This window comes from Sciurus carolinensis, chromosome 1 (genome assembly GCF_902686445.1).
Source record: "Sciurus carolinensis chromosome 1, mSciCar1.2, whole genome shotgun sequence".
Classification (NCBI taxonomy): Eukaryota; Metazoa; Chordata; class Mammalia; order Rodentia; family Sciuridae; genus Sciurus; species Sciurus carolinensis.
In genome coordinates this window covers 111,821,153-111,844,358 of record NC_062213.1, presented here as the reverse complement: position 1 = coordinate 111,844,358, position 23,206 = coordinate 111,821,153, and the positions used below count along the sequence as shown (strand labels likewise).

The window sequence follows — 23,206 nt, the reverse complement described above, 5'->3', positions numbered from 1 at the left end:
CCAATGTTATTTCACACTTAAAATCATCTTTGATTTCTTCCTCAGTGAATAGTCACATATCACTAATGTTTCTGTTTTGATTTTCTGCAAAACCAAACTACTGGATTTTATTTATTATTTTATTTTTTTACACATTCAGAGTTTATAAAGCTTGTTGGATTAATAAAATATTAATATATTTAAAAACAAACATTATATGTACATTACAAAATGTCCTTGTGACCACTCCTGGTTCTGCTACATTCTATAACTTCACTGTTTCCCAGAAAACGCCCCTACCAAACACACATACTCAAAACAGTCATCTCTGACATAGCTGGCCTACAAGAGCCTTTAAGACCTTATGTTTTAGTCAGCTTTTTCACCTCGGTGACTAAAAGATCTGACAAGACAATTTTAGAGTAGGAAAAGTTTATTTGGGGGGTTCACAGTTTCAGAGGTCCCAGTGCATAGATAGCCAGCTCCATTCCTCAGGGCTCGAGGTGAGGCAGAACATCATGGCAGAAGAGTGCAGTAGAGGGAAGTGGCTCAAGACATCACATCAGGAAGCAGAGATTCCACTGGCTGGATACAAAATATATGCCAAAGGTACACCTCCAATGCCCACCTCCTCCAACCACGCCCTATGAGCCTTCAGTTACCACTCAGTTAATCCCCATCGGGGAATCAATTCACTGATTGAATTAAGACTCTCATAACCCAATCATTTCTCCTCTAAATCTTCTTACATAAGGCAGAAACACACACACACACACACACACACACACACACACATGCAAAAGTCTTCAACAGATACTGGAAAATTGAATTCAGTAATGTAGCATAATAATACAACTATATATATGTTATAGAACATATAATTCTTGCAAAACTAAGTATGTTCTTACCATATTACCCAGCAATATCATACCTTGGTAATTACCCAAATGTGTTGAAAGCTTATGGCTATGCAAAACCTGCATATGGATAGTTATAAAAGTTTCATTCATAACCACTAAAATTTGGAATTAACCAATATATCCTTTTTTTTTTTTTTTTTTTTTTTTTTTTTTGCGGTACTGGGGATCAAACTCAGGGCCTTGTGATTATGAGGCAAGCACACTACCAGCTGAGCTATCTCCCCATCCCGCCCAATATATCCTTAAGAAGATAAATGGATGCATAAACTATTGCATCCACACAATGGAATATTACTCAGCAAAAATAAATGGATGATGAAGCCAGGAAAAGATAGGGAGCAACCTTGAAAGCTTATTACTAAGAGAAAGAAGTCATTATTCCAACTCTATGATATTTTGGATAAGGCAAGACTATGGAGGCAATCAAAATAAAATGGTCTGCCAGGAATTGAAGGAAATGAGATATGAACAAATACATCTTTAAGGCAGAGAAATTATCTGGAATGATACTATAAGGGTGGATACATGTTATTATACATTTGTGAAAACACATAGAATATACAACACAGAGTGAACCCTAAAGTAAACTATGGATTTTAGTTGATAATGATGTGTCAGTGTGTTGTAACAAATAAATGTATCATACTGCTATGAGATGTTGATGTGGGAAAGCCTGTGTGGAGATGGGATGAGGAGGAGGTATACTTTCTGTGCTTTCCACCCCATTTTGCTGTAAACTTAAAAGTGCTCTAAAAAATAACATCTATTAATTTAAATACTATGTATATACATATACATATACATAATATTTAATACATATACATAGTATTTAAATTCTTTTAAAATCAAGGTACACTACCATATTAATATCCCAAAGAAGAAAGGACTCATGATCATTATCAACTGATACAGAAAAGACATTTGACAAAATTTAACACTCATCCATGATTTTTAAAAATCTCTCAGCAAACAAGAAACAGAGAGTAGCTTTCTCAACCTGATAAAGAACATCCAGGGAAAAAAAAGTAGAACTAATTCCATACTAAATGGTGAAATTCTAGTGTGCAAATTTTTTTTTTCTTTTTTTTTTTTTTTTACAGCGCTAGGGTTTGAACCCACAGCCTTGTGCTTGCAAGGCAAGCACTCTACCAACTGAGCTATATCCCCTAAATGGTGAAATTCTAAATACTTTCCCCTAAGATCAGAAACAAGACAGGTGTGTTGTCACCATTCTATTCAATATTGTATTAGAAATCCTAGCCAGCAAATAAGGCAAGGAAAATAAAGGCATACAGGTTGTAGAGGAAGAAATAAATCTGTTCTTTTATTTGCAAATGATATAATTAAGGGCTGGGGATATAGCTCAGTTGGTAGAGTGTTTGCCTCACAAGCACCAGGCCCTGGGTTCAATCCCCAGTACCGCAAAAAAGAAAAAAAAAAAAAAAAAAAAAAAAGGTATAATTATCTACATAGAAAATCACAAGAAATCTATAAAATACCATAGGACTAAAACATGAGTTTATAAAGATCACAGCAATGTCAATATAAAAATCATGTTTCTATATACTAGAAATTGTGCATTGGAAATGTAAGTTAAAAATACCATTTATAATGCTTTCAGAAAATTAAGCACTAAGGTATAAATCTACTAAAACATAATGCATGATCTTTATGCTTAAAACTAAAAATGTTGGGCTGGGATATAGCTCAGTAGTAGAGCACTTACTTACCATGAATGAGATCCTAAATTTGATTCTCCAGTATTGGAGAATGGCGGGGTGGGGGGGGGGGACGGGGACGACAACAAAATGTTGATAAAAGAAATAAAAGAAAACATAAAGAAATGGAGAAGCATATTATGTTCATGGATTGGAAGACTGACCATAGTAAATGATGTAAGTTTTCCCTAACTGATCTACAGATTTGATGCAGTTTAAGGCAATTCCAGTAAAATTCCAAAAAATTTTTTTATATAAACAGGTAAATATTGTCTTATTTTGAAAGGTGAAGGAATTAGCATAGCTAGAACAATTTTGAAGAACAAAGTTGGAAAAATCATATTACTTTAAGATTTACTATACATTACTGTATCCAGTACAGTGCTGTTTTGGTAAAGGTAGAGACAGTAAAGTTAATGAAATAGGATAAAGAGTCCAGAACTAGACTCACACAAATATGGACAATTGGTTTAAAAAAAAAAAAAGGTGTAAGAGCATTTAATGTCAAAATATAGTCTTTTAAAAAAATGGTCTTGGAGTTTGGGGTTATGACTCAGTGGTAGCATGCTCACCTGGAATATATGAGGCCCTGGGTTCGATCCTCAGCATTACATAAAAATAAAATAAAGGTATTGTGTCTGCCTACAACTAAATATATATATATATATATATATATATATATATATATATGTATGTATGTATATATACATATATATATGTTTTAAATGGTCTTGGACGGTCACATTAAAAAAAAAACAAAAACTTGGCCTAAATCCCATATCTTATAAAAATAACTAAGTATCTAAATGTAAAGCATAAAATTATAAACATTCAGAAGAAAGTGTAGGCAAAGAGATTGTAGCCATGATGCCAAGAGCATACATCATTAAACATTAATAAATTAGACTTCACCAAAATTTAAAACATTACTCTCCAAAGACAATATTAGGAGAATGAGAAGACAAACTACAGGTTGGAAGGAAATATATGTAAATCACATTTAAAACAAAGGATTTGCATCCAGGGCTAAGGAAGTGGTAGAGAGATTGTCTAGCATGTGCAAGGCACTTGGTTCCATCCCCAGCACCACCACTAAAAAAAAAAAAAAAAAAAAAAAAAAGAAGAAGAAGAAGAAAGAAAAAGAAAAGAAAAGAAAAAGACTTTTTTGAGAATTTTCAAAATTCAATAGTAAGAAACACACAACCCAATTTTTAAAAGGGCAAAATCCAGGGCTGGGGAGATAGTTCAGTTGGTAGAGTGCTTGCCTTGTAAGCACAAGGCCCCGGGCTCGATCCCGAGCACCCAAAAAAAAAAAAAAAAAAAAAAAAAGGGCGAAAACCTTGAACAGAAGACTTCACAAAAGATATTCAAATGGCAAAATAAATATATTAATAGAGTTTTAATATTATTAGCCACTGGGAAAATGCAAATTAAAGCCACTATGAGTTGCCACTAACTACATTTTAGAATTACTAAAAACTAAACTAAACTATTAACACCACAATGTTCTGGAGAAGATGCAAAGCAACTGGAATACTTTATTGGTGGGAGTGAAAAATGGTAGAGCCACTCTGGAGAACAGTAGTTTCATACAAAGTTAAACATACATCTAGAAATCCCATTTCTGGGTATTTACTTAAGAATAAAAATGTACATCCACACAAAAACCTGTGCAAGAATGTTTATGGTGGCTCTGCTCATATGAGAAAAAGAAATGGAAATGATCCAAATGTATTTTGGCAGGTGAATAGATAAAAAAACTATGAAGGGTCATATTTCATATTATGGAATACTACTCTGCAAGGGATTAAACTAGTGATATGTGCAACAATACGGTCAAATATCAAAAACAAGCTGAGTGCAAGCCAGATGCAAAATAGTATATAGTATATTATTTCATTTGGAATTCATTTCAATGAATTATTTATTTCAATAAGAGTACCTACTATATAATTTATTTGAAATTCTAGAAAAAGCAAAACTCATTTATAATGACAAAAAGCAGATCAGTGGTTGGGTGGATATTGATCAGAAAATGGCAGGAGGGAGTTCTTTAGAACCATGCAGATGTTACATATCTTGATTGTGGTTGTGGTTATTTGTGGATATACATTTGTTAAAACTCAAAGTTGAAAATGTTTACATCTTATGACCTAGCCAACTGACTTTTAGGTATGGTACAATTTCATCAAACCACTGGTAGAGACCCATTATAAGAGAATTACCAAATCAATTCAGTGTGTCTGAACTACAATCTTTATAATCTTTGCATCCACAGTTCCTCAGATTTTCCTTTCACTTATTTAAAGGGTATAAGCTACTTTAAAGGAGATTGAATTTATATTTTTAAATATTAACTACTTTTAAATCATTATCATACAGATGCATTTTGTTAAAAATAAGAAAACAATACCAACTGAGAATAAAATATCCAGGGGGCTATTGAGCCTGAAAGTAGTGAGATTCAAGCTTCATGCCCCTCACTTCTGAGTCCTGGTTACTAATTTTGTATTAAGAATTTTGTATACTTTTTATGATAGAGGTCCTCAAATTGTATTAACTTTAGGCTAGAATTTTTAATGAAATGGAATAGAAAATATGTTTTTCAAAACTTTTGTTTCAGTTTTTATAATGGGTCAGTATAAGAAAATATTTCCTATCAGGGTTTTTATTTAAAGACCCCAAACCCCTCCATACACACATTAGAAATTCAGTGCTGGGTAGAAACTCATTGACATGTGCCCAAGAAGATGTGTACATATTGAATGCAATACTGTTTATCAGAGTGGATATTTGGAAATGATTCAAATGTCCATCAATATGATAGTAAGTAAATACACTGCAGTATATGTGTAGTTGAATTTTCTTTTTTTGTACCAGGGATTGAACCCAGGGACTCTTAACCACTGAGCCGCAACCCTGGCCCTTTTGTTTGTTTGTTTGTTTTATTTTTAAATAGAGTTTCGCTAAGTTGCTTAGGGCCTTGCTGAATTGCTTAAGGCTTTGAACTTGTGATCCTCCTGCCTCAGCCCCCTGAGTCTCTGTGATTACATGCTCTGGCCACCATCCCTAGTGTATGTAGTTGAATTTATATAGCTGAAAAGAATGAACTAAAGCTACAAGTGTCAGGCTAGATGACTGTCAACACAATATGAAGTAAACAGTTGAAGAACATTACCTAAAGCATGACATTATTTAGATAAAGTTTAAAACAATTATAAAAACTTTACTGTGTCTGAAAACTCTGTGTAGTTTCTAGGTAATCATATGCAGCAAGAAAAAGCATTAAAACATGCAAGGAACTGACAAAAAAACAAATTAAGGATAGAATAGTGGTTGTTTCTGGGGAGGAAGAAGGAAAGGAGGGAATGATGTGAGGGTACACACAGGACTTTGATTTTGTATGCAATATTTATTTCTTTTTTAAGAATGAATTTGAGGCAATGGAAAGGTAACTTTAACATACCCACCTACCAACTTTATTAAGCTTTAATAAGGTTGCTTAATATAAAGCTTAATAAGGTCGGTAGGTGGGTATGTTGATTTTTGCTGCATTATGATGATTCTTTTCTGATTGTGCTGTATTGTATATGCACATTTTGCAGACCTCGGTAATACATATTTATATTTGTGTAGTGTGGGTATTTACGTACATCACTTAATCTTCAAGATGGTCTTATGAAGTAAACGGGACAGAAATTTTTATCCCTAGTCTACAGAACAGAAACATAAGACAACAGAAGAATTTATTAAGAACTTGACAGGGGGTTCAGCCATTTGTTTTTTATCGTAGATTTGCAAGGAAATCCACAGAAGTTTCCTTTAAGCCCAGGTGGTGTAATCCCATCCTGAGCTGCCTGCTTCTCCTACTCATTCCCAACTTTAGTAAAGCACTTATTCAATGGGGAATGAATTGTACAAATGATAGCTAAAAAGTTCAAAAAGCATTCATTCTGAAGTGATGGAGGTGGGCGTGGGGGTCCTCCAAGAATGGATACATATTTACAAGCCAGTTACTAAGAAGCGCAGACAAGTTCTAGTCTCTGGCCACCGCCCACTGACCCACGTCCTCAGACGAACCACTTAACCTTTTACTACTTACATTTACATTCCCGTAAACTGAACGTGTAATATTCACAACTGCTCGCACAGGGCTCCTGTTGAACGCTTTCCGAAAATGAGACCTATTTAAAATCAATCAAAATGCAACTCTATCAACTTTTCAATCTTTAAGCCCACCTCAAAGACTCTCTTTTCACTCTCATTTAAGTAGTGTTTATATTTTTAAGATAAATGGCTTTAAAATCACTAACATACAAATGTTTTTTGTTGTTAAAAATAATAAAACAACGTCAACCTAGAATAAAAAGTGAGCAGTTTAAATTCTAGTGCTTTGTCTGCACTGACTCGTGAAAATTTTGGAAGCAATTGGCATGTTAACAATAAGCACTGAAAATGCCTAATGAGAATCCTACGAGTTCTAGATAGTAGGAGAAAAACCAGGGCAGAGCAATTCTCAATTCAGGAAAACCCGGAAAGATAAACTAGGAGCCCGCTCGTCCCAGCGGGACCCAGATTTTCATAGTGGTGTTGCATGTGACCGTAGTGTTTCGGTGGGGACCTGCCCTGGAGGCTTCTGGCAAAGAACCCCAGCCCTTTCGAGGTCGAACTATCCACAGAGGCCACAGGTCCCTTTAAGGAGTCTGGTCAACCAAGAAAGGGGATCGAAGGGGGCGGGAGCAGGGCTCGGGAGCGCACGCCACGTGACTCCGCTGCCAAGTTCTCCTGCAAGTTTGACAGAAGTTTGAATCGGACTCGGGGGCTTTCTGCACCGGCCGGGCAGAGCAGCGGCCACAGCCTAGACCAGCGCGAGCAGCAGCGCCCCCGCGACCCACCCCGCCAGCCTGGATCCCGGTCCGCCGACGGCCGCAAGTCAGCAGCCCCCAACTCCACCGCTGTCCCCGCAGCCTCCGAGCAAGGGAGCCGAGCTCCGGCTCTGCGCTCCGGTCCTGCTGCGCCAGCATGTCCTCGGCGGAGAGCCCCGGCCGCACAGCGGACAAGTCGCCGCGCCAGCAGGTACTCCCCCGGTGGCTCTGCCACCGATGCCCTCCACCTAAATGTCGGTCCCGACTCTGATCCCACCCTTTGCCCCTGTGTAAATAGGAGGAGCGGGACTAGCGCCTTCCCAAGTCCCCGCACCGCCTTGACAGATAGCTGGCTCTGTTTTCGCAGGTGGACCGCCTGCTGGTGGGGTTGCGCTGGCGACGACTGGAGGAGCCGCTGGGCTTCATCAAAGTTCTCCAGTGGGTGAGTCTCTGCCCCAGCCCCGGGCTATTTCGGGAGCCTGGGCTGTGACGACGACCCAGAGCAATGTGGCCCGGGTGGGGGCGGGGGAGGTGAGGCAGCCGGGCCACTGCGGAAGGGTGGGGGGCGGTGACAGGTGGGCGGGGGAGGGGCGGACTAGGGATGCTTGTCCAGCATTCAGTGGTAGGAGGGTGAAGAGCGAGGTATGCGGAGTCCCGGATTCGGTCCTTCTATGTGCAAGGAACCTTTGCCCAGGGCGCTCACATTTCACTCGGGCGACAGGACCTGGGTGTAACCTTTCCAGAACTCTGATCCTGCACATACCACTCCTTGGTGGCAGGCGGGAGGAGGAGGACAAGGGGGATGAGATCCGTTCTTCACCACCACGGAAGCTGCAGAAGGCAAAGGAGGGAAAGAGAGGCGCTATGGAAACCTGCCCCAAACCCACCAGGACCTGGAGGATCCTTGGAGTGGACTCAAGGACAGGCTCCCAGCTCGGGATTCCCTGTCGAGGTCACAAGAGTAATCTGGGTTTTTGTAATAGAGTGAGGAAGTGAATGAATGAATGAATGGACCGATGGAACTCACCAACCCTGAGACTAAACAAATGTACAAAATTAAGACAGAATAAAAATGACAACATAACCAAAATGTAGTGTGTACAATAAGAACACGGATCTGAACTGGAACCCTGGAATCTGGGTTCCAGGCCTGGTCCTGTGTTTCCAGCTGCACAACCTTGGGCAAGTCATTTCTCTGGACTTCAGAACCCAAGGTTGGTCAAATGTGGATCAGACCATTCTCAGGGTCATCTTAAGCTTTAAATTGTTTGGCGTGCTGTTAGATTTACCCTGTGACCTTGAAAAACTCATTTGCCCAGGTCCTCAATTTCCTCTGGTTTGATCTAGTGGAAATACCATCTCATTTCTTCACTGGTACTTAAAGATATTGGTAGGCTCTCTGTTCTTCCCAGTGCCCCAGGCCTCCTGGATGTAAATTAGGAATGTGGACAGGTGCAGACACTTTTTCAAATCATAAAGACTTGTTGGGGGGCATTTAGTGCACTACTGCAGAAGAAGTTTTAAGTTAAACAGTCCATACATCAAATGGTATATGAATAACTTAATTAATGTGCTCTCAGCACAGCATTTAGCTAGGGAATAAGTTACCATTAATACTCAGGATTGTGTTCTAAAGGGCTTTAAATTCTCTGGAGGCAGGAGTTAGCACTGTGTCACCAGCTACTAAATCATGGTTTGGATGAGAATAATCAAATATGAAATTTAGAGGCAATAGTGAATTTGGGATTATCTCTGGATATCTGAGACCCTGATTTGGGGAGTTCCCAAGGGCAGACTCTGGAACTTGGTGGGGACTTCCCACTTTCCTTACTGCCTCAAGAGCAGTGGGACCAACTGCTGATTGAGTTCTTCCACCTCCTGCCACTTGGACCCACCACTTGAACGCTAGAGGGGCCCATATAAAAATATTAAGGCTCTGAGTGACTGGCATTCAGAAGTCAGAGAGCCATTAGAAGCCATCCAGAGGAGCAGAATGTAAGAGTGCAATTTTATCATTAAACTTGACAAAATGGAGCTAATGGAAATTTGAAGACAGACTATCAAGGGATGAAGGAATAATGAAGTTACTGGACTATGGACTTGCCTTCCCTGGGAGCATTCTGAAAAGTATCCTGTTCACTCCTGCCTGCCCCTAAGTACTTACCACATTTCTATAAAGGCTGCACAAAGCAATTCCTAGGGAAAGAATCCAGTTTCCTCCCAGGGTCAGTGCTGATGCCCTACTAAGTAATACCTGTTTGACTTTTACAATGTTCAATTTCAAAGAGAGTGAGTTCTACAAAACAGAGACCCCTTTCTCTCACATTGCTAAACCCAAGGCCCTGGGTGAGTAACAAACTCTAAACTAGTCTTTGTTCATAAGTGTAGCCTCATAAGGAGACATGATTTGGTCTTAATGTCATCCAGGATAGCATAAATTCAGGGCACAAGTTTCACTTGCTTTGAATTTTTGCAGATGAGCTAACATTAGAGTACACAGGAACCAGCACCAGAAAGGTCAGTGATAATGTCATTTAGTTTTTTTCACCCATATTTTTGCTTGGTGGGATAAAGTAGTCCTGACTAGAGGAGGAAAAAATCAAAACACAAATCTTGCCATTATGGTAAGGGTAATTGAAAACTTTTATAGTCATTATTATCAAAAAGCAAAGGTTTTACTGGAATCCTTGAGAGGAAAAAGTGATGTAATTCTTTTATGAGTCAGGAGCTTATGTTGGAGTGTCTTTAAAATTCAGAAATTAATCTCATCTCAATTCTAATTCTAGAATATCACTAAATCTACCTGGGCATAGACCAATTTTTGGAGAAGTAGGGTTTTTTGTTGTTGTTGTTTGTTTATTTGTTTGTTTTTAAGGCAGACTTAAAGGTCAGTTGGGTTTTGGTTTAAATCTAGTGTCCTGAGCTTTGTAGTCCTAGAAACTTGGGTAAGAGATGAAATCTTTATGGGCCTCATTTTTCTTATCTGTAAATGAGGTCAGACCTGTCTTATAGGATCATTGGGAGGATTATAAAAGGCAATTTTTGTAATGCATAGTAAACCCAGGAGGACCACAGTGAGCCTGGCACTCCAGGAGATATTTTATTCTCAAACCTCCCCTTTTCCCTAATTTTCTCCCCTTGTGTGGACTGTCCAACTAGTCTTGGCCTTTAGAGAGATTATTCAAATGTCACTGCCAAATCCTCAGTTTGATGGCAAGGTACAAAAGATCTCCGATGACTCAGTCATTATTCTCATTTGCTTACATATAAGTTATATTACTTTTAAGTGTGTCCTCCTAATGAAAATCTCACCTTTGGGGTGCCAAAGTCATTTACTTTACTGCAAGGTCTCTGTAATGGAGTTATTTCAGTAACTGTGGAGGATTTGAAAGGACACCATCAGAGTTCATCAAACCAATAGGATGATTGTAGAAGAGGATCTGGGGAAAGAACTTGCCTTTAGTGCCCTGAACTAACTGATGATGTTGGTGTTCTCTGGACTGTTGGTGTTCTCTGACCAGCAAGGAAGTCAGCACCGAAGTGGAACCTCATCCTTTAACTGAGAAGGCTGGCTGGATGCAATGGTGCACACCTGCAATCCCAGTGACACAGGAGGCTGAGGCAAGGGGATCACAAGTTCAAGGCCAGCTGGGCAACTCAGGGGGACCCTGTATCAAAATAAAAAAATAAAAAAGGGCTGGGGATGTAGCATGGTGTTAAAGCACCTCTGGATCAAATCCCCAGTACAAAACAAACAAACAACAAACACACACACACACACACACACACACACACACACACACACTCACCTGAGAAAAGTTATTCCAACATCTTTGTAAAGGAGACACAGAGGCAGGCAAGCACTCTACCACTGAGCCACAACCCCAGCCCTTGGCTGCTGTTCTTTGTGATCAGGCTGCTTTCAGAACCTTGTGCATGGTGACAGGGTCATTTCAGTTGTTACCCTTTCCTTCCTTGGGCCTAGTCCCCTGCACAATTAGGGAAGGAAGCAAATCTGAGGCAGAAAGATGGAGTATTAGTAGCCATGGAGAGCTGGGTGAAGGTGTTTTTCCATGCATCTGCAGCCCACGGCATAGAGCTCCTCTCTCACTCCTTGTAATCCTTACCACACACAGTAGAGACCTCTCTTTTAGCCTTCTTTTATTTCCTTCTTTCTTTCTTTTCCTTTCCTTCCTCCCTCCCTCCGGGGCTCGCTCCCTTCCCTCCCTTCCTTCCCTCCCTCCCTCCCTTCCTTCCTTCCTTCCTTCCTTCCTTCCTACTAGGATTTAACCCAGGGGCACTTTTCCACTGAGCTACATCCTCAGCCTTTTTAATTTTTTATTTTGAGATAGGGTCTCACTAAGTTGCTTAGGGTCCTGCTAATTTGCTGAATCTGGCCTCAAATTCATGATCCTCCTGACTCGGTCTCCCTGAGATTACAGTCACTGGGGTTACAGTCATGCACCACTGCACCTGGCTTCTCCTTTAGCCTTAATAACTACAATGCTGGGTTTTGTTTGTTATAACATGACATTCCCTTCTAAGCGTGAATTCTTGAGAACAGAAGCCAAGTCTTACTCGTCTTTGTATCTCTAGAACCTGGCACAAGGGAGATAGATGCTCAATAAGTATTGAATGAATAAATGAATGAAGTAGAAAGAGCACTGGAAAGGGAATCAGGAGATGTAAATTCATAACCTGGCTCTTAAATTAGCTAAATGTGACTCTGGGAAAATCACTTAATCTTTTGGGACTTCAGTTTCCATCTTTGTGAAACTGTTGAGTTTCATAATCTCTGAGACCCTTTTTTGTTCTTCTGCTCTTTGAACCTACATGATCTATGATCATTCTTCTTAGATTTTCCCATTATTCACTCATATAGCAAAGTGTATCTATCATCATCTGTATGTTCATATTTAAACATGTTCTTGGGGCTAGGGATATAGCTCTATAGCTAGCATGCACAAGACCCTGGGGTAGGTCCCTAGCACCAAAAAACAAACAAATATTCTGGTAAGTAAAAATGTCATCATAGAAGGTGTTTACAGATTCCTGAATTTCAAAGAATCAGAAGAGTATTGCATTAACGGTAAAGTTCTTATGGGCATATTTTGCCCTTTGAGGAATCAGAGATCAGGGCTTGGAATTTTCAGAACCTTGAGGTTATCATTTGGACATAGCAGAATTTTCAGTGATGATGGAAAAGTTCTATAATCTGTGCTGGTGACTACAGTGCCTGCTAGCCACATGTGGTTATTGAGTACTTGAAATATGACTGGTATGACCAAACAACTGAATTTAAAGTTTTGTTTTATGTTAATTAATGTAAATAGCCATACTTTGCTAGTGGCTACTATTTTGGATAGTACAGTTCTAGGGCATGTACTCCAATGAGGACAGATTCTTTTCTTTTTTTTTTTTTCTCCTCTCTTCTATTTACTAGTAGTATCTAAAACTGAGCCTGCCTGGTACGTAATAGATGCTCAAGAAATGTCATCTTCCTGTTGATGTTCAGCAGTGCCTGTCAAGAGAGGGCTGGTGAAGAGAAGGTTCCATAACTGACCACTCGCTCTCTCAAGTTAGGAATACCTGCACACTTTCTATGAGGAGCCATTCACTGACTAACTGCCAATGGGTAAAATTACATCCACTATGCTGCCCTTCCTAGAATATGACACCCTAATTGTGTCCATTTCTGGGCACCAGCAGCTAAGAGAGAAAAAAAAAAAATCCACAAGGAATCAGAAAGCCACAAAGTCCACAAAGATGTGCGAATTCCTCTGAGGAAGAACTAGGGACATTCCATTGTTATGCTTGTGAAGCAACTCTGAGTATGTGAAGGACAATGGTGCAGAGGGTTCCAGTGACTTCTCTCCAGCTCTGTCAGGGAGGTGAGCAAGTAGGGTTCTACTGCAGCCTGCATAGTTTAATTCAGAGGTGGGGTTAACTAGGCACTGCAGAGAGATTACACTATCTTCTTTCTTGGTTATCTTTATTGATGGAGACAATTCTCATTTGTCTGGAGCTGGTGTCCTGAAAACAGAGTTGCATGTTATGACCTTTAGAGAGAAGTCAATGGCTCCAGCATGGAGTTCTGCTGGGACAGGCCATGCAAGGAGGGGCAGTGGCACCTGACACCACCCAGGGGCAGAGCACAGCTGTTGGCAAGTCCAGCCAAGAGCACACTGATAGCATTACCCTCAGAGAGTGAGAGAATTTCAGAGCTGGGAAGAGCTTCTAGATTACCTTTAAATCCCTCATTTTACAGATGAAGAAACTGAGACTCAGACAGTGGAGTCACTTGGCTAATTAGCAACAGAGCTACAACTAGAACCCAGATTTCCAGACTCCTAGTCCAGGAGTCTTTTCATTTCACAAAATCGATAGGCATTAGCAAAGTAATGTGCAATTCTACTCTGGATGCAGGACTGAAGTGTAGATTAGCTGTCTTCTAGGGACTTTAATTACCAAGACACTGAGTCATAGAGAAACATACAGAAAATGAACAATTCACAGAATAAGTTCATTGCTTAATAAGAATAATTACACTGTGAACAAATCAAAGATAGAGGCATAGGAAACTGGGACTGAGCTGATGATGTGGGAGAATAAGAGATTCCACTCCTTTTCTAATCAAAGGGTGTTTCCTGGAAAGAAATTTGAGAATCACAGAATGGAAAAATTTCATTTTGCTCAATATAAGAGGTAGTTAAATGTGATGAAAGGTAGAGAAGAAAAGAGTTCAAGTGGTCTGGAACGCCTCTACTTTTTAACACCGAGAAATAATAGCATCAACAGGTTACAAAGAGAAACACCAGTGGGAAAATAGCAGAGGCTGATAAGGCAAGTGGAGGGTACTTTTCTCTGGTCTCTAGCCAGGGCTGTCAGCATTGGCCCAGCCAGCACTGTTGCTGGAAGGAAATGTGCTTTCGGGGAAGAGAAGGTAGGCTGGCAGTACCATGGGGAGGCTTGGTAGACGTCCCCTCCAGCTACATGGTATCTCCTCTGGAGTAGGAAACCACTGGAAGTTAGCAACAAGGTGAGGGAAAGATTCTTTGGTTCAAAGGAGAAATGAAAAGCATTGCAGGCTTGCCTGATCTGGGTTGTACAGAGGAATTCATTTCTGAGGGTGCCTCTCCCTTGGGAGAAAAATTAAATCTGGTTTTGAGATGAAGTTTCCAAAAGCTGGAATTACAGAGGTTTTGTGTTACTTGTCATCTTAAAGAGGCTGCCTATGGTCCCCAATGTCATGCCCAATGAGGAGACCTGGAGACCATCCATTTCCTCTCTCTTTATCTTTCCCTGAGTCACCACTCAAAGTCTACCTTATTCACTTGCTATTTGGTCTAGCACCCTGTATGGTGAATGTAATGCCCTGAACTGAAAAACAAATAGTAGCCATGAGTCCCTGCTCAAGAGGAACAAGATTAAAGGGAATCTCACTCCCAGTTCCCTCAGTATCTACAGCTACTGGAGACAGAGGGTGGTTCTTTACCTTGGTCAAATGAGGCCTTCCGTTCTCAAAGGGGCTTCACTCTCTCTCAGCTCTTTGCTATTTTCGCCTTCGGGTCCTGCGGCTCCTACAGCGGGGAGACAGGAGCAACAGTTCGCTGCAACAACGAAGCCAAGGATGTGAGCTCCATCATTGTTTTGTTCGGCTATCCCTTCAGGTAAGCACAGTCTCTCTCACTAGATTAGCAGGACCTGGTTGTTCTTCTCTTCCTCCTCTAGAAATCTGTGTGCTGCTCCAGATTCCAACAGAATTATAAGACTTAGGTTCTTTCTGCCCTTCAATGATTCAGACACACTGATCGGAGAAGAACATAAGGGAAACGCAAATAGGTCATCCTTACAATGTTCTAGTCCATAGCCAACCAATAGCAGGTCGTATAGCTCAGGCAGAAAACCCCCAGGCATTTGGAATGGAGGCTTGTAGGAGTCTGAGCAAGTTGAACAGCTCTCTTTGAGCCTCAGCAGCCCCCTCTCTTCTTTGAAGGAAGGAAGTTTATTAGTACTTAGATCCTGAAGAACTAATGTGGGATACTCACCTGGTACCCCACTACCCCCAGAAAACAAGGAGGCACACTTTGACCAGGAGGTAGAAGAGAGTATTCTTTCCTGGGTTATTTGAGAGCTTAGACAAGGGAAGCCTGAGTGTTCAGAGGAGAATGGAGACAGGACTCACCTTTTCAGAAATGTCTCATTATCAGCACCCAACTTAAATTGTCTCTTGTATATAAAAGGCTGTGTTTTTCTCTTTGTTTTGCTTAAGATAGTAAAATTGGGAAACGTAAGTAAGGCCTGAGAATGAGTGATTCAAACCTGAACTTTGTCGCCATGGTCCTGTGCTTTCCCAGGAGCAGAATGAAGCTGACTTGCCTAGTGGTTTTGCTACCAGAAATAGATGGGCTCTATATTGTGGTTGTGACCTTAAAGTCCCTGACTGCATGAAGCCATATGTTCAACATATATGGGCAGGTAGATGAGTGTAGGGTGGCAGCCTGTGGGGGTTTCTGTCACATCACACATGGACAAGAAAAGGGTTAACTGCCAGAGGACATTGTTGGCTATAAATCAATCAATTACCCATAAACTTATCTAATCAATAAACACAAAAGAGCCAAAACTCTTTTTAAATGAGAGGGGACATGATGGGATCAGGTCGTACCAGATCTGGCCTCTAACAACATGGAATATAGACAATCTTTTCTTTGTAGACACACAGGTAAAGGGGGCTGGAACGGGAGGGGCTTCTGTGATGGACAGGATGGGTGGAGTTAGAGTCATTTTCTCAGGGAAACTATCATAGAACCAGACAGGGAACCACTCCCGCACAGTGCCATGTACTTCCCAGCAATCTAGGATAGACCTCCATGGCTGCTAGTTCCTAGAAGTCAGGCCTCTGTGTCCCATGGCTCAACCTCGTCTGATTCTGCTAGATAAGGATGGCTCCCCATAGCAGCCCAGGGAGACGTAGGACTTGAATGAAACCATAGGGAAGGTCCTGCCTTGACTGTAAGTTCTCCTCCAGAAGCACTACTCCATACCTTTCTTCACTCTGTAAAAGTCCCTGGGTGAGAACTAGTCCAGGACGAGTTCAGGATGCCTGCTAGGGCAGGGAAATATGGGGTTGCCTGAGCTCAGGATGGCCTCCCCTGCCATCTGCAGGTTGCACCGGGTCCAGTATGAGATGCCTCTTTGTGATGATGACTCCACCTCCAAGACAATGCACCTCATGGGTGACTTCTCTGCCCCCGCTGAGTTCTTTGTGACCCTTGGCATTTTTTCCTTCTTCTATACCATGGCTGCCCTAGTCCTTTATCTGCGCTTCCACAACCTCTACACAGAGAACAGGCGCTTTCCGCTGGTGGTGAGTGAGCATGGGCTAGAGGGATGGAGGTGAGGGGAGGACAAATATAGTAGCTTCTTTGGGCCCAAATGTGGAACCTCTGCTTCTACCAACCTCTCATAGAATCCTTCCACTGACAGGAAGCACAAGAGCAGTGTAAATAAGCAGGCTTTGGAGTTAGGCCACCTAGGGTCAAATCCCAGCACTGTTTCTTAGTGGCTTCGGTCACTGTGTGGCCTTAGATAAGTTACTCGGCCTCTCAAAATCTCAGTTTCCTCATCTATAAATGGGGATGAAATAATATCTGCCTTTTAGTGGTTTTTTTCTGGGGGTGGGGGAATGAGAATGTATGTAAAGTATCTGGTACATAGTTTGCCACAATAAGTGTTAACTGTTATTAGTGTTAATTATTCCCTTTACTTTCTCCTTATTCCAGTTATGAAAGTAGAAGGTATACCTTAGATAACCCCATTTGTTTCCCAAGTCTGCCTTCTGCCACTACTTCTTAATGAATAAGGGTAATCAAAGGAAAAGTTGGGGATAAAGAATAGGGAGCTTAGATCACTTGGGCTTTGGGGTGAGACTGGTCAGCAGGTGCCTTGGCACCTTGTTACCTGACTTTAGTTTTGAGGACGTGGGTAAGGCAGCCTAAGAGGCATGATTACTTTGGTGGCAGTGAACAGATTTCTTAGGACTATCTGGGTCCCCTGGGGATCTAGGTGTCAGGTAGGAGAGGAAGAGGTAGATGTCCTGAGATCCCAGGATTCTAGAGTATCATAGCAAGAGGAAAAAAAAAAAAAACTAGGGAATCATAGGGACTTTCTGAGTGTATTCCCCATCCCTCTGCTCCTCCCAGGACTTCTGTGTGACCGTCTCCTTCACCTTCTTCTGGCTGGTAGCTGCAGCTGCCTGGGGCAAGGGCCTGACTGATGTCAAAGGTGCCACACGGCCATCCAGCCTGACTGCAGCTATGTCCGTGTGCCATGGAGAGGAAGCAGTGTGCAGTGCTGGGGCCACACCCTCCATGGGACTGGCCAATATCTCTGTGGTGAGACCTGTGGCCACTGAAGGGGCCTAAGGGAAGCAGCACTATCCCACCTGCCCAGGCCTGTCCAAGCTAGCATATTCTAAAAGGAACAGAGAGGGTGTCCTCAGGGCTGGTGTCCCCTGCACCTAGAATTAGTGCCCACCTGCACCTGATGCTGATCCTGAGAAGGCATGTTGGGATGGGGGAAACCCAAGAGCCACTCCCACTCCCCAGCTCCAGGCATACCCTCATGACTACCTCCTATCCCTTGCTGCCTGTTTCATGCTGTGTATGGGAACACATGTGAACATGTGAAGAGGGAGCTTTGGTCTGTGGCTGGGCTCAGAGCTTGCAAGGAGACCCAGAGTGAGTGAGAAAGGGCTCTTGGTTGCTTGGACCCCCACATAGAAAAGGGCTTTGTGACAGGGGTACATTCAGCCAATAGGCATGCATTTGGTCATCCTACTTGTTAAAACATTGAAATATGCTCACGTCAGCGGGCAAGTGCCTGAGCCATCATCTCAGCTATCTCAGACCCTCTCTGAAAATGCCTCTGACCTCCCGAGGTCCATAACTGAAATGTTTCATGTTTGGCACATCAGGGCGCTTCTGGAACATACTGGAACTCCACTCACAGGTCCCCCCAACACTTTATTGCAAAACACATATACAGCAAAGTTGAAGGAATTTTATGGTGAACACCCACATGCTCACCCTCTAAGTTCTACCATTAACGTTTTATTAGACTTGCTTTATTACTTATCTATCCACCTCTTTCACCCACCAATCCATTTTTAATGCATTTCAAAGTCAATTGCAAACATCAGTACACTTTCTCCTAAATATTTCCTGCTGTTAGGTTTTTTAAACATTTTAAATAAATATTTGAATATAGCCCTGGCTCAGTCCCTGGTCCTAGGGAAGGAGCACCTTGGACAGCTCCGGTCAAACCCACCCAACAGATGTTCCAAGCAGGTCCCTCCTATTGCTATGGGATGCTCTGCTGGCCCCTGACTCCTGGATCCTTGCTATGCTTTGCATGATAACCATTTCAGCAGTGAGACTGGGCTAGTGATCAAGCTACATCTTGGGTGCATGCTGTGGACAGAGTTAGACACTTTTGCCAGGGAACCCCTTAATGTGAGATGACCTTGAATCCTACCTCTATACCCAGCTCTCTTAGTCTTTCTAGTCTTCTGTGCTTCTTCCCCCAACACAGGAACTCCCCACCCCCTGTTCTTATAGTGTCTCTCCCCTACTATTCTCACATACTCCCCTAATGTCCTTTGCAGCTCTTCGGCTTTATCAACTTCTTCCTGTGGGCCGGGAACTGTTGGTTTGTGTTCAAGGAGACCCCGTGGCACGGGCAGGGCCAGGACCAGGGCCAGGGCCCCAGCCAGGAGAGTGCAGCTGAGCAGGGAGCAGTGGAGAAGCAGTAAACAGCTCCTGCCTGGCTACTCCTGAACTGGACAGCACCTCTTCAACACCTACGGCTCCCAGGACCTCCCTCTTCCTTCTCCAACTCCCTTCTCCCATCATTCTGGGCTTTGAACTTTGGGACTACAGATGGGCAGGTGTCAGTTATCGGAAACTTGGGCAGCCCACCCAGTGGCTTCCTATCCCTTCTCTTGCTGGAGCCCCAGATGGCAGGAGTTCAGTGCTTCTTGTGTACTGCCTGGACCCAGGCATCTTGCTTGGGGTCTCATTTGTACTCTCCCCATCTTTGAGAACCAGACTGTGCTACAGAGAAGGGCTGAGAGCAAGAGATCAGAGTCCCGAGACTGGTCTCTAGCAGCCACCTTTCTAGCCTCAATACAGTATTGTGGGGGGAAGATGGCTGGCAGCCTTGCCCCTGGTCCCTGAGTGGAGGACTCAGCAATGGTTTGGTGACACCTCTCAATGGCTGTCATTTAGACCCTGTGACTAATCTCCAGCCTTCCCAGAGCCCAATGTGCTTCCCACTCTTCTCTGGCTTCTGTTTGCCCACAGAGCCCACTGCATGTGAACCAGGGAGGCCCACTAGCCTTTAAAAGGGCTCTTAGAAGGTCTAGATGAAGCCTGGACTCAATGGGAGCAGATAAACTGCAACTAAGTTGCAACTTGAGGAAAAAACTTGCCAGGAAACTTGCTGTCAGAATCAGTTTCTTTTATTCCCTTGGTCCTCACACCCCCAGGGTGGGGCACTATCCACCAGCACCCTAAACTATACTTCCTTAGAAAATACTTACCTTCCTCCCTGTGCTTCTTGGGCTTGGTTTCATCTCACACTTGGGACACAAGATGAGGGGCTTAGGAGCATCTCCATTTCAGGTCCCCTCACCTACCCACCCTCCCTCAGCTCACCTCCCTTCCCCAGCCTCTTGGGTCTGAGGCATTCAAGATTCTTTTTCAAGTCTGTCCAGGCCTTCCTTTCATTCCTGTGGGGCCAGATAGGGGCTTTGGAAGGGCCTGAAGGACCATCATGAGGCTGAGTTGCCCCAGAACCCCAGGACATGGATGGATGGGCCCATTTTCCCCTTACTCTTTGCTCGTTTTCCCCAGGCTCCTTATATAGTCCTTCTTTCATACTTTCCCTTCTTATCTTTACAAAAGGATGTACCCTCTCCTTTGTCTTCCCATTCTCCCCTGCTTCCTCATTTTTGCCAGGGTCTATCCCCTCCCCAGTCCAGGGCAGCCTGATGCTATTGGTGCTTCTTCACTTTGGGACCCAGTTCCATATTTGTCTTTTGTGTGTCTCCTCTTCCTGACACCTCCTCAGTCCCTCTCTGGACTCCAAGGTCAGAGAGTGCTAACTGGGCAAGGGCCATCTGCCTCCTACCAACTCAAAACACTCCAATCTGCCCTAGTCATAGGACTGCTCAGGGAAGGATGAAGAGGGAAGAATCCAACCATTTTCCAATCCAGTGCCAACTGGCCCACTTAGCATCCCAAAGGTGAATGTGTCCTGTGCCAATCTGTCCCCAGGACTGAGCTTACCCCCTTCAACCTTCTCACCTTCCTTAATGCCACCCATAGTGGCATGTGCATTACTGGAGTACCTGGGGTCAGTACCTTTGACTTAGGGCCAATTATTTCCTCTTGGAGTCAGAGTTTCCCCACTTGACAGGGAAAGTGTGAGATTTACATCCCTCAAAGCTCCTGAGACCTTCAGTAATTGATTTTCTTTTTTAGATTTTGGGAAAAGGATTTGAGGAGAAAGAAAGAAGATGGTGATGAGAATGTTCCTAAATATGAAATTCTCTGTCCTGAGTTGTGCCCATAGTTACTTAAGGACAAGGGGGCGGGGGGATGTCAGTTTTGCCTACATGGTCAGAGACACGGAGAATAAAGGGGTGACCTTCATTTTTCTTCAGGCTAGCCCCTGTGGGGGGTCTTTGAGCAACTTCCACTACTTCTATTATTTGGATTGTGTCCTTATTTATAATTTATTTGAAATGGATAAAGTGCTCTCATTTGGGGACTGAAGTTAGCAATGCCCTTCAGCTGGGGAAAGTGGGTAGGTATTCACTCCCTAGGAGGAATCCCAGAACTCTCATTGGGGTAGAGAAGACTCTTCCTTCTCCTGAAGTGGCTGGCTCTTCTCAGTCAGAAGAGACTATGGCCTCTCTCCCCATGGTTTCCCTAAAAGGCCAGTTCACCTCATTACCTCCAGAGGGTTACCTGGGCCAAGTGCCAAGGACAGGGCTGTCCTTATAGGACTCATGTGTCCTCCAACCAGGGCTGGCATCAATGTTTTGCCTATTGGGGCCTGAGGTAAAAGAGAGTGTCTGATTTCTCCAACTGCTGCAGGAGGCCAAAAGGCAGGGCACTTGCCCTTTGCCCTGGTAGAATCTGGCCCTGCCTGAGTGCCCACCTTGGATCTTTCCTGAACATGAGTTCCCCTCAACATTGTGGTCATAGGTCTCCTACTTCTGGGATTGCAGGTCAGGGGTGGGGGGAGAATGTTGCATGTTGTTTTCTGGTGCTTGTTATTACACATTTGAATAAACAGTGCTGCAAGCATTTGCCATGAAGGAGCCAAGACTGGAACCCTTCTGGGGATTTTTCCTCTCTTCCTCTCCCCTGCTTTAAGTTCTTGGACAGATATCAGCATTTCTACCAAGATAACATTCCATTCCTCTCCACTTTGCACCCCAAGCAATAGAGTCTGCTGGCTGAGCAGTTGTTCCTGGCAGGCCCCAGTCTGGTGACACCGCCTCTTCTGGTGGCATCCAATTAGTCCAAAGCAACCGAGACTCGTTAGCAAATCTGGAGCAAAGTCAAAAGGCGAGAGATAGTGGCTTTCACAGTGCTGTTTCCATTTGCTTTTCTACCATCTGTGACCCAAACAAGCTTCCTGTCAGGAGTTGAGGGCCATATGCTTTGCTCTTTACTATAAAGTTCTTGCTGAACAAACTTGCACCTCTATCTCCCCTCAGTCGCATTCTACATTTACATTCCCTAGAAAAATGCACTTGAGTACAATTTCACATTCAATTTCACCAGGTTACTGGACCCCCTAGGCATCATCCATGGGGCTCTGGTTAAGACCCTCAAATGTTATCTTCGAAGTACTTAAAACCTTCCCTGGATGAAAGTCTGAGTTTTTGAATTCATAGACCTTGACTTATTTGCTCTCACACCTGGTTTCCTCTTAGCTATATGGATGCGATATGGGGTAAAGTGTGAGGAGGGGGGCAGAAGGGAAAAAGAGGATTAGTATTTCTTTTTTAATGAGATGGAAGACTTGTCTCTTGTGTGAGAATGGGAAGAAAATGTTATCTGCTGCGGAGAAGAAAGAGGTGGATGATTAAGGTACTTTCCAGGCCTTAGCAAGGAAAATGACAAATCTGACGAGAAATCTCCCTATGCCAAGGCTTCAGTAGCAGCCCTTGTAGCAGAGAAGATATTCATTAGAAAAAGAAGCTAAAATGATGGATAGAGTCAGGGTCCAGCCAGGGTTTGGGAAGAGGCGGTGCAGGGTATCGATCGCAGTTCTCAGGAGGAGAGAGACGGATCAGCAAAGACGCCGCAAACACCAGCAGCCTCGGGGCCACCCTAGATCCGGGGCTGGCTCAGACTCGGAGATAGCCTTCTGTCATCCTGACAGGTGATCTTGATCAGCTCAGCCAGGTCCTCCCAAACCCTGACAACGGTACTCCAATCCTCTGCTCTGCATCAGGGCAACGGGGGTTTCCCACAGAGGAGGAACTACACAGGGGCCGAGGCCCTCCCCCACACCAACCCCTGTGTCCTTCAGCACATCCTACAGACTCCCTCCCCTTGCCCTTCTGATTCACAGTGCCCACCTCCCTGCACCTACCCTATTCGATCTACGGGGGAGCGGAGTCGCTTCGTGGTCGCCCGCC

At 43.2% G+C, this 23,206-nt stretch overlaps 1 protein-coding gene and 1 long non-coding RNA gene across 2 annotated transcripts; one reads left to right on the top strand and one right to left on the bottom strand.

Annotated features, from left to right (window-relative positions):
* Nucleotides 1–515: 515 nt before the first annotated feature.
* On the bottom strand, nucleotides 516–7,913 carry LOC124978122 (uncharacterized). Its single transcript, XR_007107327.1, has 3 exons — nucleotides 7,817–7,913; nucleotides 6,720–6,801; nucleotides 516–564 (listed from the first exon to the last, which is right to left on the bottom strand). It is a non-coding gene; the product is annotated as an uncharacterized LOC124978122 (long non-coding RNA).
* Sypl2 (synaptophysin like 2) lies at nucleotides 7,402–21,874 on the top strand. The gene is made up of 6 exons (XM_047542135.1): nucleotides 7,402–7,693; nucleotides 7,850–7,924; nucleotides 15,028–15,152; nucleotides 16,651–16,852; nucleotides 17,688–17,879; nucleotides 19,151–21,874. Exons 1-6 carry the CDS (start codon nucleotides 7,640–7,642, stop codon nucleotides 19,295–19,297), a joined length of 795 nt encoding a protein of 264 aa, XP_047398091.1. The 5' UTR covers nucleotides 7,402–7,639; the 3' UTR covers nucleotides 19,298–21,874.
* The last annotated feature ends 1,332 nt before the right edge of the window (nucleotides 21,875–23,206 follow it).

What these genes read in the sequence shown, in the direction of transcription:
- Sypl2 (XM_047542135.1), top strand. Translation starts at nt 7,640, where the DNA reads ATGTCCTCGGCGGAGAGCCCCGGCCGCACAGCGGACAAGTCGCCGCGC. An exon ending in TCATCAAAGTTCTCCAGTGG is followed by an intron (nt 7,925 to 15,027) that starts GTGAGTCTCTGC and finishes ACTCTCTCTCAG; the next exon opens with CTCTTTGCTATTTTCGCCTT. An exon ending in TTGTTCGGCTATCCCTTCAG is followed by an intron (nt 15,153 to 16,650) that starts GTAAGCACAGTC and finishes TGCCATCTGCAG; the next exon opens with GTTGCACCGGGTCCAGTATG.